The 15,942-nt window shown below is 49.0% G+C and overlaps 6 protein-coding genes across 6 annotated transcripts; 4 read left to right on the forward strand and 2 right to left on the reverse strand.

Moving 5' to 3' along the window:
- Nucleotides 1-377: 377 nt before the first annotated feature.
- On the forward strand, nt 378-2,746 carry PC9H_009684 (uncharacterized protein; the record flags this gene model as incomplete). The annotated part of the gene is made up of 17 exons (XM_036779182.1): nt 378-423; nt 476-491; nt 553-561; nt 624-718; nt 765-807; nt 863-899; nt 954-1,054; nt 1,106-1,136; nt 1,196-1,282; nt 1,338-1,400; nt 1,461-1,514; nt 1,570-1,813; nt 1,870-1,978; nt 2,030-2,194; nt 2,244-2,325; nt 2,382-2,571; nt 2,622-2,746. 17 exons carry the CDS (start codon nt 378-380, stop codon nt 2,744-2,746), a joined length of 1,497 nt encoding a protein of 498 aa, XP_036628571.1.
- An 828-nt stretch (nt 2,747-3,574) lies between these two features.
- On the forward strand, nt 3,575-4,443 carry PC9H_009685 (uncharacterized protein; the record flags this gene model as incomplete). Its single annotated transcript, XM_036779183.1, has 4 exons — nt 3,575-3,738; nt 3,793-3,846; nt 3,896-4,028; nt 4,081-4,443. The coding sequence occupies 4 exons, from the start codon at nt 3,575-3,577 to the stop codon at nt 4,441-4,443; spliced, it is 714 nt and encodes a 237-aa protein (XP_036628572.1).
- Nucleotides 4,444-4,521: 78 nt separating this feature from the next.
- PC9H_009686 (uncharacterized protein) lies at nt 4,522-6,222 on the reverse strand (the record flags this gene model as incomplete). The annotated part of the gene is made up of 7 exons (XM_036779184.1): nt 4,522-4,674; nt 4,729-4,960; nt 5,008-5,137; nt 5,185-5,350; nt 5,407-5,583; nt 5,641-5,865; nt 5,929-6,222. 7 exons carry the CDS (start codon nt 6,220-6,222, stop codon nt 4,522-4,524), a joined length of 1,377 nt encoding a protein of 458 aa, XP_036628573.1.
- Nucleotides 6,223-6,652: 430 nt separating this feature from the next.
- PC9H_009687 (uncharacterized protein) lies at nt 6,653-8,963 on the reverse strand (the record flags this gene model as incomplete). Its single annotated transcript, XM_036779185.1, has 11 exons — nt 6,653-6,844; nt 6,898-7,240; nt 7,293-7,446; nt 7,506-7,524; nt 7,576-7,586; nt 7,641-7,708; nt 7,769-7,887; nt 7,941-7,984; nt 8,042-8,363; nt 8,415-8,630; nt 8,682-8,963. The coding sequence occupies 11 exons, from the start codon at nt 8,961-8,963 to the stop codon at nt 6,653-6,655; spliced, it is 1,770 nt and encodes a 589-aa protein (XP_036628574.1).
- A 1,081-nt stretch (nt 8,964-10,044) lies between these two features.
- PC9H_009688 (uncharacterized protein) lies at nt 10,045-12,372 on the forward strand (the record flags this gene model as incomplete). Its single annotated transcript, XM_036779186.1, has 7 exons — nt 10,045-10,272; nt 10,329-11,442; nt 11,483-11,680; nt 11,752-11,807; nt 11,860-11,935; nt 11,984-12,159; nt 12,211-12,372. 7 exons carry the CDS (start codon nt 10,045-10,047, stop codon nt 12,370-12,372), a joined length of 2,010 nt encoding a protein of 669 aa, XP_036628575.1.
- A 445-nt stretch (nt 12,373-12,817) lies between these two features.
- Nucleotides 12,818-15,719, forward strand: PC9H_009689 (uncharacterized protein; the record flags this gene model as incomplete). The annotated part of the gene is made up of 7 exons (XM_036779187.1): nt 12,818-13,649; nt 13,693-14,119; nt 14,175-14,330; nt 14,387-15,100; nt 15,442-15,482; nt 15,528-15,584; nt 15,628-15,719. 7 exons carry the CDS (start codon nt 12,818-12,820, stop codon nt 15,717-15,719), a joined length of 2,319 nt encoding a protein of 772 aa, XP_036628576.1.
- Nucleotides 15,720-15,942: the final 223 nt, after the last annotated feature.

Raw genomic sequence — 15,942 nt, forward strand, 5'->3', positions numbered from 1 at the left:
CGCTTACTGGAAAGTCCGCGATAATACCTGTAAGAATTAACTTGTATTCTATGAAACTCTTCTCAGGCATCATACGCTCATCCTCAAATATTCCGAAATACCAGGAGTGTTCGACGAGTGTCTTCCGCACAAAATAGATCCCAAACAGACTTACTGAGTTGGAGAATTCTTGTCTTCTCCCTCTCATGTATTGCGCTTATCTCCCCGTAATTCCGGTCCGCCTCATCCCGAGCATGGGTGGGGTGTGGGACTGGGCCGTCTATGATCGTTATGTGGTCCGAGATTTCACCGCATTATGAGATTGAAAAGCCCATTCGAAAATACCTGGTATTCTAAAAAGGCCCATCCTTGCCTGTTAACGAACCCGCAGATTCACGATGGGGCTGCTGTACAACATCTTCGTCTCAGTTTTCTCCTCCATAGGTGCGTTCACTATGTACCCCATGTTCAAACGTTCCCACTGACCCAAGTGTAGGTGCCTTCTTATTCGGGTGAGCCAGTCCTGCAGAACAGTATAACCTTTAGCTCAAGATCGACTTCGTCTCCTTCCAGATATGATAGGTATGGTCCATTCACGCCGTCCTTCATTTTCATATGAGATCACTCAAGCCCACCCTATCCAGTGGTATCATCGCCTCCGTTATCACCATGTCTAGGTATCTTGACCGCTTCGGCGACAATGCGAGCATCAGAGGTGGCGTCGTATCCTCGTTTAATGGTAAATATTTAAATCGCCAGCCATCGAAGTGTTTGTAGCGCTGAAGTCTTCCTAGGGGGATGTTTCTTTGGTGCTATGGGAGCTGGCTGGTAATGGTCCTCCTTCGCGGCTTCGCTCTTGCCACTAACCGATTATGACTCATAGGTGTAATGATAGATTCGGTCGTAAACGAACAATTCAAGTAAGTCTTCGTACCTGTCGAATACTTGATTCCCTGACGCCGAGTTTCTCAAAGGTTGGGACCATATTCGCATTGTGGGGATGTGCTATGCAGACGGGTGCCAATAATGTTGCGACTCTCTTGGTCGGCCGTATTATTGCTGGCCTTGCAATTGGGTAAGATTTATCTTGATCCGGTTCCCCACTATCCCTTGACACGTTGTTCAGAATCCTCTCAATGACCGTACCCCTTTATAATGTAGGTGACCCTACATTTACGGGTCGTCCTGAGAGAACTGAAACCTTGATGCTTCGCAGACTGAAGTCGCCCCTCCGAAAATCCGCGGGTTCCTAGTTGGCATGACCCAGCAGATGATTGGTATCGGATTCATTGTAGCCAACTGGGTATATTTTCCTTTACACACGCTCAGGACGGTTTAGTGATGCCGGTCTTATCCAGGTCGGTTATGGCTGCCAATACATCGATTCTGATGCATCGTGGAGGCTGCCTTTAGGTTTGCAAGTGAATGAACCTCTTTATACCGCATTCCGCGCGGTTACTGACTGGTCCTAAAATGCGTAGATGGCGCCTGCATTCCTGCTCCTCGTCGGTATTCAATTCCTGCCTAATAGCCCCGTACGTCGTGCATCGCGTGACTGTCTTTCATCAACTAACATCTTGATCATGACAGAGATGGCTCTTAGAAGTGGGTCGCGATGATGAAGCGAAGGAAGTTGTCTATCAACTCCACGGAACGACCCCTCAAGCTAGAGACGCCGCCGATGTCGAGTTCAAGGAAATGTCAGAAACCATCAAAGCGGAAGTATTCGTTCGTAGCAGAAAGCTTAGTGACCTTTGGGCTACCCGAGCTATGCTACGTCGAACACTCGTGGCGGTCGGCGTTCAAGTATTCGGACAGTTCTCCGGAATCAATGGTATATACACTTTCTCCTACAGTTCGGGACCTGCACTTAATTTTCCGAATCGGCAGTTATCAATTATTTCGGGCCAGAGATGTACGCAGGTCTCGGCATCACAGGCGGCCAGGCATTGTTGGTACAAGGCATTTATGGTGCGGTGGGACCGATCGCAAATATCTTGTCAGTGTATATCTTATATTGCTCCCCAGTTCTCTGATCATCGCACTCTAGCTTCATTACTCTAATCCTCGATCGTGTTGGGAGGAAGAAGCCCCTTATGTTTGGTGCTGCCAGCTTCGTTGTTACATTCTCCATACTGGCCGCAATTGTTGCATCATTCCCTCCGCCTCCAGTCGAACTCGCCGGCCAGGTCCCCGTTAACCAAGCTGCTCAACGGTATGCTTAAACTCCTGGCAACACCGCCCCAGGCTTACATCGCCTTTAGTGCCGGCATTGCTATGATCTTCTTGACGAGTATATTCTTCTCCCTTAGCTTTGGCCCCGTCAGTTGGGTCTTAGCTTCAGAGGTGTGTATACACCCTTGCCATCACCAGTGCTCGACGTTTGACGTTACGTCCGTCAGGTATTTCCAACGAGCACACGGTCAATCGGCACTAGCGTTGCTACCTGCGCCAATTGGGCGTTCAATGTATTGCTCTCGCAAGTTTCACCGATTGGTATGACAAACGTTAAATGGAAGTTCTATCTTTTGTTTGTCGCGTTGAACTTCGTCGACTTCATCATCATCACCCTCTTCTTCCCCGAAACTAAAGGCATGTGCTCACCACTCGCATGTAGGATGTAGCTGACATTTGTGGCCCAGGTAAATCCTTGGAAGATATGGCAATCGTGTTCGGCGACAACGTCGACACGAAGAGAATTCTCGACGAGCACAAGGACACTTCTGACAGTGCAAGTAACGAAAAGCACGAGCTGGAGCACGCATAGTTCCTTCACCTTACGTTAACGACATGTACATCAATTGAGTCCTCTATTACGACTAGGAGATATTACGAACGGGCAGGAAATTCAAATACGGTGCTAGAATGTTACTCAACCGTTAACTCGCTATCATGAACTTTACACCTCAAGGGTCCGTTTGTTTTATTGGTTCGCTGGTTGACCGTCACTTCACTCGTCTCGTAACTGAAAGGTCAACCGCGTGCAGCAGTGGCACCCACAGAAAAAGGTTCCTCTGCGTCTGACGGGAAAGTTGTGTTCTTGATGCTTCCATTATTTCCTTTCCTTTGCCGCGCCGCGCGTGCCCAGGTCGAGATGTGGTTGTGGTCACTGGTTGACGGAAGAATTCATCGTGCGTCACGCCACTGCTCCCGGACACATGTTGGGCGGTTTGGCACTCGACGGGCGCGACCACTCAGTACTAGTCAGTACTCAGCGCTGGAAACGGCATCAGGCATTCTCGACGAACTGAGCCAGAACTTACTCGCATGTCCATTTCGATATTGATAGTCACATAGCTGGGTAACATGGTATTTCTATGCTTTGTACTGCTGGTCAACAAATATTGTTGTTATAGCTCCTCGACCCATGCTAATCTAGCCAGGGAGCGTCACCATGATACGATGATTATTTAGATGTGGTTTACCTACGCCTATGGCCCTCTGTTCTCCTCCAGCTCCAAGTCGAACCCAGAAAGACTTCCAGCAAGGGCCACGCGTAACAGGGGGAACAGGGGAGAGGAGGATTCACCACGTGGACATCCCAGAGCGGCCTGCGTTTCGACTAGTTTTCGAGTTGTCGACTCTTCTTCATGCCATGCAGCCATCACAATTAGCGGCGTTGGAAGAGCGCAGGGTTGTCTCACTTTCCAATGGAAGCCAATTAGAACTTGAACTCAAATACTCTCGAAATCCTGAGTCTCAGAAGCTAGTTGTTTGCCTCCATCCATGGTCGTGGCTGGGCGGTCGAATGGACGATCCGTACGTTTGCCACTCTGCAAGGTGCTGAGCTTGGTATCATGCTTGGGATTCAAGCGTACTGCACTCTCTTGTCGCTGTTCTAGAAAAGCATGGATACCACATTCTGAGGTATGCATCATTGTAATAAGATTCTGTGAATTGACTATGATTGAGATAGATATAATTCGCGAGGCGTTGGCGCGTCGAAAGGCTGGCCTTCGTTGACCGGACACACTGAGGGCAAGGATCTTGAAGCACTTGTACAGTGGGCGCTCCAAACGATACCAGAACTACGATCAATCGTCCTCCTTGTAAGTGAGAAATTGCATCTTTAGCAAAGACGTTTGTTCACAATGTCCCTAGGGATATTCGCATGGCTCACTTATAGCATCTCTTCATCCCTTACTTCCACCGCCAGTGAAGATTTCTCATATACTATTGTCGTATCCCTTAGGGGCAAGGATGTTTCTAACGCTGTTCAACTCGGACAGCTACGCCCTAAAGCTGAAGGAATTGGTTGAAAATCCTGCTTCCAATTTACTGATTATCTATGGTGATCAAGACGAGTTCACGGGGGCATCTCGTTACGACGAATGGACGAAATCTCTGTCTAGCGAGACAGGCACATTAAAGGTCGTAAAGGTGGAAGGAGGCTCTCATTTTTGGAGGGGGAGGGCCAACAATACTCTACAAAAGGAGATAGACCATTGGCTCGCCATGTTCTAAAGACCAAAGCTAAGCATATATACACGTCCTGAGAATCTTCTCGCAAGCTGTTTTGGGCATCGCGACACTACGAACGAACTAGACTGCTCCACAAGCGGTAAATATATCTGCAGGAACCTGCTCAGCAAGCAGGCTAATAAATGCGTCCAAAGGCAGCCATTCCAATCCATCCACCGGCGTCCCTTCGTGTAACACACGGACGAATCGAGCCTTTTGGGAAGTTCGCCATACCTATGGTAAGTCCAACTCAATGAAAGTTGGAACTTGAAGGATGCTATAGATTACCTCCATGACGATTTCGGAACCAAGCGCAGGCCATCGCAAAGGCTTTATCTTACCAAACCCAAGCCCAGACGCTAGGCGGATCATACTCCCGTCGTGACCCACGAAGAACACTAGCTTGTGGGTCTCGGCCCCTGATTTGAACTGCTGGAAGTTCTGGAGTAGCTCTTGGAAGAATACACCGAACGTGAGTTGATTATATGTTGTCGAATTTTCGGCCGCATTCCAAATGTAGCTGCGTTCAAGTTATTAACCACCGACATATATGTCCATTCGACTCACTTGTACTCGAAGTCGCCGATGGCGAAGACTCGACGAGCATCGGCTTCTGCAACACATACGCCAGTCGCATTACATGGAAGTGTGTGACCTCCGCATGTCCGCGAAGTAAAAGTGTCGAAGAAGTGGTCATCTGGCTCAATGAAAACCAGCAAGTAAACGAAGCGTGTCGAGACCTACACCAGAAAGACCAATCCGACAGTCCTGGGGTGCCTAGCGTGGCGTCGAGCTTGTCTTGCAGGTCCTGGTTTGCATGTATGTGATCGCTCCATGCAGGAACAGACTGGTAGGCAGAACGGATACGGTCAGCTCTTGGACACGAATATCTGGGAGGTAGAGAGTCTATCTGCCCAAGTCAAGTTGAGTACACAAATTGAGACAGCGTGTAGAAATGCCTCATACTGGGCTTGGTTGCGTATGAATTGGGAAAACTTTTCCTGCTGTCGAGGGATCCATTCCAAAAAGGAGCCCACTAGCAACATGCTGTGTGCGTGGTTCTGTGGAAGTGCGAATGACTACATCATGTTCGTTGACACTGCTGAGAAAATGCAGCTTTTGGTGGTATAGATTCCAGAAGTCCTGCATAAAGTATATATGTGATCAGGTGTATTCCATCAGGGAGAAGCATCTCAGTACCCGTCCGTGTTTGATGGCGTCCTCGAAGCCTTGCCTTGTTAGTTGCCCTTGGTCACACGTACCATTCCATATTTTTCTGGCGAAGGGATGCCATGTGGGGTTTGATGTTTGGCGGTCAACTTGCCCCCCTCCTTGCGGGAACATCAGTTGATGAAAGTCAGTACAATCCCAACCCGAAGGAGGGTTAAGCTGGCTTTCCTGCGGATACAGATTGTCTGGAGTACGCTGCAGTTACCTCACGTCAGATTCCAACACTTCCGTGCCAAGTCTGCAACATGAAATACTGACCTTGTGGTGTCTGATCACAACGTTGACATATTCCAATTTTGCATTTTTCGGGGAGGAGTAGTGGGCAGCGTTGACGTGTGGAGCATTGCAGTAATTGTACGTGTTCCAAGGAAGATTTGGTGGGGTCGTGGACGTGTCATAAACCCCGTTCTTGTCCGCCAGAACACTTGCACTTGTTCTGGTGAGTAGATGCAATATTCCGAAAAGCCGGAGATAGAGGGAGATACCGACGTCCTTCATGGCAGAGGACTTGAATTCAGCATGAAGCTCAGATAGCAGACTTGTTATACTCATCGCCTGCGAAAAATCAACCTCGACGGGCTGGTAGAAGCAAAGCTTGAGGGCAATTACCGCATGGGCGCACGCACGTTTGCAAAGGGGTCTGTCACTGTACTGAAGACGTGTCGCCGCCGCACAAGGAGTCCAACAATAGCGCACATGACCGATGCAGTCTTCTAGTAGTGAGAATTTATGAAGATTCGTCGACCGTTTGGTGTTTCGACTACAGTTGGTGTAGAGGAAAGTTGATTGCGCTCAGAGGACCCTACACGAGCCAAAACTAAACTGCGTGCACACTAGTCGTTGCGTGACCTCCATAGTGACAACTACTTTGCTTAAGTAAAGACAGCGAACATAAGCGAAAGAAGCCCATCGTGGAGACATAACAGGAGAACTGATTGCGCAAAAGAATTTCATGTCCGAATTGAACTGCAAGGTTTCCATCCTACACCTTCGTGAACCATACTTCCGACCGCTCTCTAACGGTGTTGCCGATAGGCTCTGGTACGCCAGCCCCAGCTCCCCAGGCACCAGTCAATCCAAACCCAAGAGTCCCATTATCTTGGGCAAACTCAGCCACTGGTCCCAAAACCACCACGGGGGACGCCCAAAATGGACTCGAAGAGTTTCCCGTGGGCTATGTAGAATTAAGTGGTCAGCTATGTTGCTAAAAAGCGTCATGACACTCACATAGCTGTCAAAGACCGATAGCGAAAAGGTACTTTCGTTCAAATGTGTCAGGCGAACGTATGCACCGAATGGTCGGTCCCACTTTGCCAGTAGGGTTGGGATAGTGGGGTCAACTACGCCTGGAAGGACGACAGTGATATTAGAGGTCAATGCTCGGCAGCTATCAGAGATAGTAACTGTTGAAGCATTTGCGGAAGCCAGGCAGAGTTCTGCTCGACCGTACGCAGGATCTTCATAAACACCAGCCAGACCTTCAACCCCGTTGGGCGGGAGGGTGGCATTCTCAGGACGTTGAATGGGTGGCGGCAAAGCAGCGAATGTTGCTAGGAGATCATTAGCTACTCTGAGTTCCTCGTGTCAATCAGAAGTCAAGGTGAGATTGTTCGGAATCTTACATAGTCTTGGAGTCGATCGGTGTTAACCCCAACGCCTCGTCTGAGATTCTGTATTTGACAGCGAGACTGATAGCGCTACCAAGTTCATTGTCATTGGTCAGGACAGAAATGCCGACGCCATCAAACGGGAAACGTGATATGTATGAGTTGAACCCTGATAGTAAAGACACTGTAAGAGCTGGGAGGCTGGGGAGGCGTCCTACCATGACTTACCTGGAACGCTGCCGCCATGCTAAGAGCATCATGAGATTGCATCCCAGCACAGGAGAAGAGGGGAACTAACCTCCACAACGACTAGGTGTCAATGTCAGCTAAGATTCTCCGATTAACTTAAGTCGGGAAACGCACCATGTCCTCTGTAGGTACTTTGAGCCTGCCCACCACCATAAACAGCTGCAGATAAGAACGGATGTTGGCTGCCATAAAATGGGTTTTGAGCCGGCCGTCGACATAACCGGGTCAGTAAACGCACGTACGGAGAGCTCTCAAAAACTGTTATTCCAGAGGACACCATGTTAATTGCCTCAGGAGGTATGATCACCTCTTTAGTCGCCGCGTTCCCCCCGCCAGAGAGCAATGTCTGGAGCCAGGCTGCCTATTGTTACCAATGTAAGTGCTTGGTTCGTTGATGCTTCGAGAACTCCTTACCATGTCTACAGCGTTACTAATAACTCCGCCAGCACCCGAATCCACTAGTAAATATAAATATATCAGACGGAACCACATTCTAGGAATACGCGATCCCTCACAATGTCCATCTTCGCCGCCTACTTGGGCCCAGAAAGGGATAGCTCGTGGTATTCCAGCATCGAAAATCGACGCAGACAAATTTGTTTGTTGCTTGAAGAAGCCGTCCGCAAGATTGCCTGTTGCATTGGCAACATCGAAGGAATATGTTGTAGAATTCAATCCGAGGGGCTCGAAAATATTAGCTTTCACGTAACGAGTGAATTTGGGCTTGGACGGAAGGATGGCGGTAGGGATATATGACAGGACGGTGTACATATTGTTGTTATATTGGAGCGTCTCCCTGAACTCAGTGGATGGCTTAAGGAAGCGGAGCCTTCCAATCTGAGGCTTCCGTTAGCCTGAAGCGCATTGGGGGATGGATATACAGCTCACGACATCAAGCACGTCGTCCGACAGTTTGGCCATGAAGTCGTGCCGGGGTAGGCCAGAGCGATGGCTCATCAGATCAATTATAGTAGCCTCGTCAGTAGCTATTGGGTCCATGAGACCCCATTCTGGGATAATCGTCTTGATTTTAGTGTTCCACGAGATGCGCGGATCGAGGGATGTGTTAGCGATGAGCAGCCCGGTGGCCAATATATCAAACAGCTGCGAGCGAACGTGTAAATGATGCAGCAGAGACCTTGAGAGACCGCTTACTTTGGAGTTTGAACCTATAGCGAACAGTGTTTGCGCTGTGACGTTAGTGCCATCCGCTTTAGCCACACCATATCCTTTGGTCTCCACGTTCCAAGTATCGTTACCGGTCTTCCGCACAACAGCGACGGAGACTCCGCCAGGGGAGTTCCAATCGGCAAGTAGACCATTGATAAACGCGTCGATTTCTGCGTTGAGGATGGGAGACGAGGGAGGCTGTTGTGCGAGGACGTAGGTGAACGGAGACACGAAGCACGAACACAATGCCACAAATTGGAGAAGCATGGTGTATGCATTCCGTCCCCTACATATTTGGATTTATAGACTGAACTGTGGGAGAAAAGTTGCGCCAAACACATGGCACTGTAATCCGCGCGCATCTCGTAATGTTAGTTCGAAGACGAACGTTTATTGGGTACAAGTTGCGTGCTTTCCCCGTACCCCGGGCTTGATGGCCCGCGAAGAGCAGGTTTGGTCACACGCTGCGCTGCGCCATCTAAAGGCCTGAAGTGCGAGCAATGATCTCATATCTGTTATATATCTGAAGAACATCACAATCAGAATCAGTACAAGAACAGGAGATCATAGTATATACCACTCACCTATAAGACGTAACCTGGATATCTTTCTTAATTCGAGTTGGGGGAGAACTCCATGTAGTTTGCGTAGACAAACCACATCTAAGCATGTTCTGAGACGTCAACTAGCTGATGAAAGGAACTACAACAACAACATTCGTTCAAGTAGAAAGCCCGTGGAATTTCCAAGGTGTGTGAATATCAATATCCTTTCAGACGGATGCATCAAGTTTCGCACTAGTTCGAATGGAAGTTCTCACTCACAGATCCTCGAAATGCCCGGCGCCGTTTGCAGGGCTGCGCGGCCATCAACTTGAATCAACTTGTTGTTGACGCCCATTGACTAGTAGTGGCGTGACGCCCCGTGACGTATCGGTCACTTCTGGCACGGTCGTGAGTCTAAAATGTGAATTAAGTCTGAATCTCGAATCCTCTTCTACTTATTCTAAACAACTACAATCGAGCAGGAGGAACAGACCGGAAAGAAATAAAACACATACTGAAGGTCAGACCAGAGATTTTAAGGCACCTTCGACCGTCGACAAACCATGTTGTCTTCACGCTGGGGAGCAAGTGCCGCTGTGCTGGGCGACGTGATGTGCCGTTTCCTCAAATCGATATCTACTTTGATCGTGATTTCTGGGATCTTCGGTGAAGACAAAGCTTGGCCTGCTTGGATTTGGGGACGCAGTGTGGGTAAAACATCGGGGAGACATCCGTACCATACTCCCCGAAGCAAAGTCCGGTGCTGTATCCAAGGTACGTAGGCCCGACTCTAAAGACCAACCATGTCGGTCGGTTTGTCCTCGGCTCGCGTTCTGGGAATCCCAGAGCTTCTGGCGCATATCTTCTTATTGTCGAGTCGCCAGGCAAATACAGTGTACGCTCGCGTTTGCAAAGAATGGTCAGACGTCGCCCTGGACGTTCTATGGCGGGAGATCAACAACCCCAGCCACCTGATACGACTACTATGCCCACTCCATCCAGAACCTGACGGCGACGGCGGAGTGATATGGGTGCGTTGATCCATTGCAGTCAGTCTACCTCGGAATCAATCTGACCTTTTGCCCAGAGCTTTGTCAAAGAGCACGGAGCTATTCAGACTACTGACTGGGAGCGGCTACGCTCGTATGCGAAGCGGGTCCGGATTCTCGTGGTGCCTCGCAGGATCCCAATACTCGACGATTCCGTTTTTACGGAAATCCAGAGCGCAGGCTGTTTTCTACCTAATCTCCAGCGACTCGAATGGTATACCAATGCATTATACTACCCTCTTTTCACCGGCAAGAACGTCTTGCACCTCACATTGCGTCTAGACCCGGAAGATACACATCATATGTCTCAAGTCATCCTGGATATTCCCAAGTTCCTCCCGCTTCTTACGTCCTTGATTCTGGAATTACCAGACTACTACGCGTATTTCGGCATGGATATGTTGAAACGTTTCTTCTCCACCCTAGAAGACGTCCACAACGCCATTGCTATATCTTTGACCAAGCTCCCCTCGCTGACGTACTTTTCGTTACCCAAATTCTTCTGTACTCCGACAATCCTTCAACAACTGGCGATGCTCAAGAAACTGGTCTCGGTAGAAGTGTCCCTTCTATCCTCGCCATATAATTCAATCTTCCCCGTTGACTTGGAAACACGCAGCTTCATGTCCTTAACACGGCTCGCCTTTTCCATGTCATTTGAAAGGGCCATGGAGTGCTTTTCTCAAACAAATTACCCTCCGAACGTCATCCGCCTCGAGCTCGCCTCCACTGCCTTCGAACCCGAGCAAGATTATTCAGGAATCTTGGAGGTCCTTTCTGCGAGTTATCCAGACCTCCAGGAACTCGTACTGGACAGCACAGTATCACCTCCTGTGGACATCGAGCTCGCGGTGCAGACTGAAATAACATTGCATAGCCTTCAACCTGTACTGCGCTGGTCCGGTCTCAAGGTGTTGAAATTGCGCCACTACTTCCCCTTTTCATTAACGCATGATGATATCCTAGCATTCGCCAAAGCGCTTCCCTCTATCGAAATTCTTCTGCTTAACCCAAGTCCAGGTGCCCTTCTACAACCTTCCTTCCCGATAGGTACTCTTCTCGTATTCGAAACCCATTGCCCACGATTACAGCACCTTGGACTCTACTTTGGCATAGGGACTGAACATATACCCGTCGCAGTTGTCGAACGGTGTCTATCTATTGACTTTGGATTTGGGGGCTTCTCGCGCAGACCCCTCCTTGGATATAGGATGTCTTTTCAACGACATTTGCCCAAAGGCATTGATATCGTACTCAAGTAACAGGACAGGGGAGTACTCTGTGCTCGGCGCGAGGATAGCCAAGGAATGGGCAGAGGAACTTGAGAATAGAGATATTTGGAGACTTCCTGACATATACTCCGACGAACAGATGAAGACGGCTAATCTAGGTAGATATCCTATCTTGGCTCCGTACTTGGATGGCACTAAATATGGACCATTTCCTCTCCGGCCCACGTAGTACCTCCCCGCGATCGGCGTGATATGCTGAAGGAGAATTTTTACCAACAAGAGAAAGTACGCTACAACTGGATTCAGTCAACGTAAATTGATCATTATCACCCTGTAGGAGAAATTGGTGCGCGAGAAGAAAGTATTACGAGAAGAGGTATATCGGGATGGCCTGGAAGCTATGACCTTGGATGGTGCACTGCATGAAGGAGATGAAGAAGGGCAAATTGATGCTTAGCTAGTCAAATCTTCGTCAATCTATGGTCCCCTGTCCGCCCCTAACGAAGACAACAACTTTCACATTTTCTCGTCCACCGAGCATGAAGTCTATCTGCCCCATGGACCGACGACGCTTAAGGCGGGCACAAGGCCGGAATTAGTTCCTCGGTGGGACATTACGACTGCAAGAAATTACCAGGTATGCCCATTTCTGCTAATCATGTGCCTTCCTACGTCGGATCGCCTGTAGCTCAAGATTAAGATGAAGAATCGACACGAGATAACCTTAATCAAGTTGCAGGAGCACACTGCTGCTTCATCGGATCACTCACTCGGTCGTCTCTCGAGGATTGAAGAATCCAATGAAGAGGAAGAGGATACGGGAGAGAATCAGGTCGCACGAATGACTTAGGCAGGCAGCCACAACGATGCAGTCGCGCGCGCGCAGGTTTGCAGCGGGCTTTTACTGAAGACAAAGAATGGGAGACTACTTCAAAGGCAGCTATATGCCACCGGGTACGTCTACGAGATTCCTAAGGTTGTTCGTCTTTCAGCAAGAGTGAGAATATGCGTTGTTGTTCAAATCGGTTGTTCTTTTCTGTCCTTCCCTTTCCTTCGTAAAATATAAAACCCAAAATATGCCATCATCTCCTGTCCTCTTTCTTTCCTTCCTTTCGATCGTAAAACATAAAACACTCCAAAACGTCTTTCTGTCTTCATCACCAAAATACATGAAACCAAAAACCCTTCTTTATTCAAAACTCTTGAGAGCTTGATACTTTTGATCATCGGCGCTACATTCGGCGCCAAAACAGCTGAATCCGTTCCGTTCCCAACGTTGAGAAGCGTTCATAAGCATGGCAGAAACACTGTTGGGCCTTCTTCTAGTCACTTCATCTGCCAAGGGCTCAAGCTTGGTGTTCAGATGGCCGCCGTCCCCCAGCTCGACACCGCGCTACAAGCGTGCGCGACCAGGCTGTTCCTCCTACCCGAAACACCTTGACAATCCATATAGAGCCTCGCATTACTCAGACGCACCAGGAGGCCCACCGGAGGAAATTATCGTAGATGACAACGAATCTGATTACCAGTGGAAGCGGCCCTCGGCCATGCGGGATCGATCCATGTCCTTCACCCATGCTGCTTCGCATTCGGCTTCGGGAGGCGCATCGCCCTCTGAAGAAGATTCCTTCCATCTGGAGGAAGCCGCAGCCAAGGACGACTATGACCGCTTACTTGGTTACTCTTCTGAGTTTCTAGCCGGACTGCTATGCCCCCAACGATCTCTATGTCACCAGAAGTTTGAATTATTCGTCGATGACCTGGCCTTCATTGGACATCCTGTCTGCGCTGAGAAAGATGGCGGGTGGCGGTTTAGACTCGAAAAAGGGCGAATGCATAGCAGGGGACGTGAATCGCGGAACGACAGATCCCCTGCCAGTTCGGCGGACAGCGAAAGCCCTGGTACTCAAAGCGCATGGCTACATACTTTCCATCTTGTTCTCGTACTCGATCTACCCGATCCTTCCTCGTCCGCCGCGGGAAATGTAGACAAATATTTCGACATCATATACGAGCAAATAGCGTTCACCACCGCCGCAGTGTTATTCCAAGAACAAGTCATGTCAAATTTTGTCGAAGCCGAATGTGACCACCTGGGATCCATCAAGGACGCTTGTGTTGCTAAAGGTATCTACATTGGCTGCAATTCACATTCTCCAGCTCCAACCAGACACATTTCAAGGCGAACCGCTATCGGCTTATGTGGCCAAAGCTCTTGAGGCATCGTCCATAGCGCCTGCCATGAAGACAATCTACGAAGCCATCAAATCATCGACCATAGCGTACATTACCATTCACTACTTGCCTTTAGAATTACAGCTACCACCGTACTTGGATTCCTTACTCCACAGCGAAGAAGACGATGAGATGGAGTACTGGGCGCCATCAGACGGCGAGGACTCTCCAAGTTGGGGAGTCGAGTTGAAATATGGGTGGCGGCTACCCATTCTAGCACCATGGAAAAGTATACTACTTTTAGATGGTCCCGCGGACGCTGATCCTTATGCGAACTTGCGTGGCCCCCATCTAAGTGCTGGCGACCGAACGCTGGCCGAAGGACTTCTCAAATTTCTGGAGCTTGCCTCCGTTATCCTCTCGTGCGTTCGTCTTTCTGCGGAAGCACGTTCAATTGACGACATTGCAAATCTTCAGACTGGCAGATTTGGCTGCTCTACTCGACTGGGACCTAGAGGCTCAAGTATATCCGACCGTTCGTTGGTTAGTTCTGCATCGCAGGGCAAAGGTCATCGACACCGTGCATGCTGGGTTGAAGACGATCTTCACTCTTCCACCAAAGTTTGACGAACCGTAAGTGGTCGCCCGCCCACACTGGTTCACCAGCATTCATGCAAATCCAAAACTAGATTGTCTACGCTGTCTGCCGAGTTCAGCAAAGATTTCGCCAGTACCTCTGTACCTCCGTTACCACAGATACTCGCAATCATCTCAAATTCTGCCTCTAAACAAAGTGAAAACCACTTCTTCGCTACCGTCGTTCGGGATAAGGCTCAAATTCCGTTATACCACAACGTCGTCCTGTGGATGCTTAAAAGGGATTTACTCCACACCCTGCATCTCAGAATCCGAGTGGTAGCTACCAGAGAGCTGAAAGCCCGCGTGAAGGCGGATTGGGCACGCCATCTGGAGAGCAAGCGGCTACGCAAAGGTCGACGATCACGCAACCAGAGTTTCGTTCAGGACGTGGACAATCAATACCGTTCCTCGGAATTACAGCAAGGCATCTCGTGGTTGTCGCTGTCGCCCAAAAGTGCCCGCCGATATTCCAGGCGTAAAGCGTCCAACGAATCCCGACAAAGCAAGCTCAGCGAACTCATCATCCCAGAGGCGTTTGACGAGGATCTGGACATTCATGACCGTGATGACGACGTTGATCCCGAGCTTGATGAAGAGGACGAAGAGGATGAAGACGAAGTCGCGGCCGATGAGAATGGGAGCGAGCAACAGCACCCTTGGTCATCTATGATCAACGATCCCGGAACAGCGACACCCTTGGAACGTCGTTGGCTTGCTGCTATGTCAGAGGGCAAAGACCCTCGTATAGCAAGACGCTTTGAACAGTGAGCAGAACTCTTCCTTCGTGATTAGAGGCGAGTTAACAACTAATCACAATGATCTAGAATCAACCAATATTTTGATGGTAAAAAGAGCGACGATGAGATTTTGTATAAAGCGGAAATAACGAGAAGGGAGCTCCGCGAAGTTCTGCATCACTATGAAGAATATGTGCGACCCTATCTTTTTGTCTGCTTGATTGCTGACTCAATTAATAGCTGCAAACGTTCCTGCATCCATCATGATCTTGTGTCTTCATATTATCTTTTGGACATTCTCTACGGTGTCGGTTTAGTCCGCGAGCGCACAACCTCTACAGCTGTTCATGTTGTCTATTCGCCTTAAGCTGTACTTTGAAGCATAATTTCGACAGGAGCAGTAGGTCACGTGAGTAATAGCCAATTACTTCCCGAATCACTGAAATTCTCGAAGTAATAGACTTTACCGGGTACCGAATAGCCACGTTGTACATGGCCGATGTATCATACAGTGTGTCCGGCAAATTAGAAAGAATGTATCATGATTTTGAGAGAGCGTGAGGGGTATTACTTCCGTGGGATTGAGGATAAGGAGAGGATATGCGGAGAGACCAAGTATCGAGACAATAATATGCTGCAGTGGTGAATATTAGACAGTTGACCCCAGTTGAGAGCAGAGATAATCAAGTGGAAACGAGTGTAAATGTTAGCATGTGCTGGTACCATATCGACAGAGCAGAAAAAAAGAGGATGGAAACGAGAAGTGAAGTGAAGAATGGAAGTCCATATAAAAAGCTGTAGGGTATTTCATTTAACCAGTGATTTTATACAGAGAATGTGGATGTGAATGTGGACGCTGATATCGTGGA

Source organism: Pleurotus ostreatus, assembly GCF_014466165.1.
Source record: "Pleurotus ostreatus strain PC9 chromosome Unknown scaffold_7, whole genome shotgun sequence".
NCBI lineage: Eukaryota > Fungi > Basidiomycota > Agaricomycetes > Agaricales > Pleurotaceae > Pleurotus > Pleurotus ostreatus.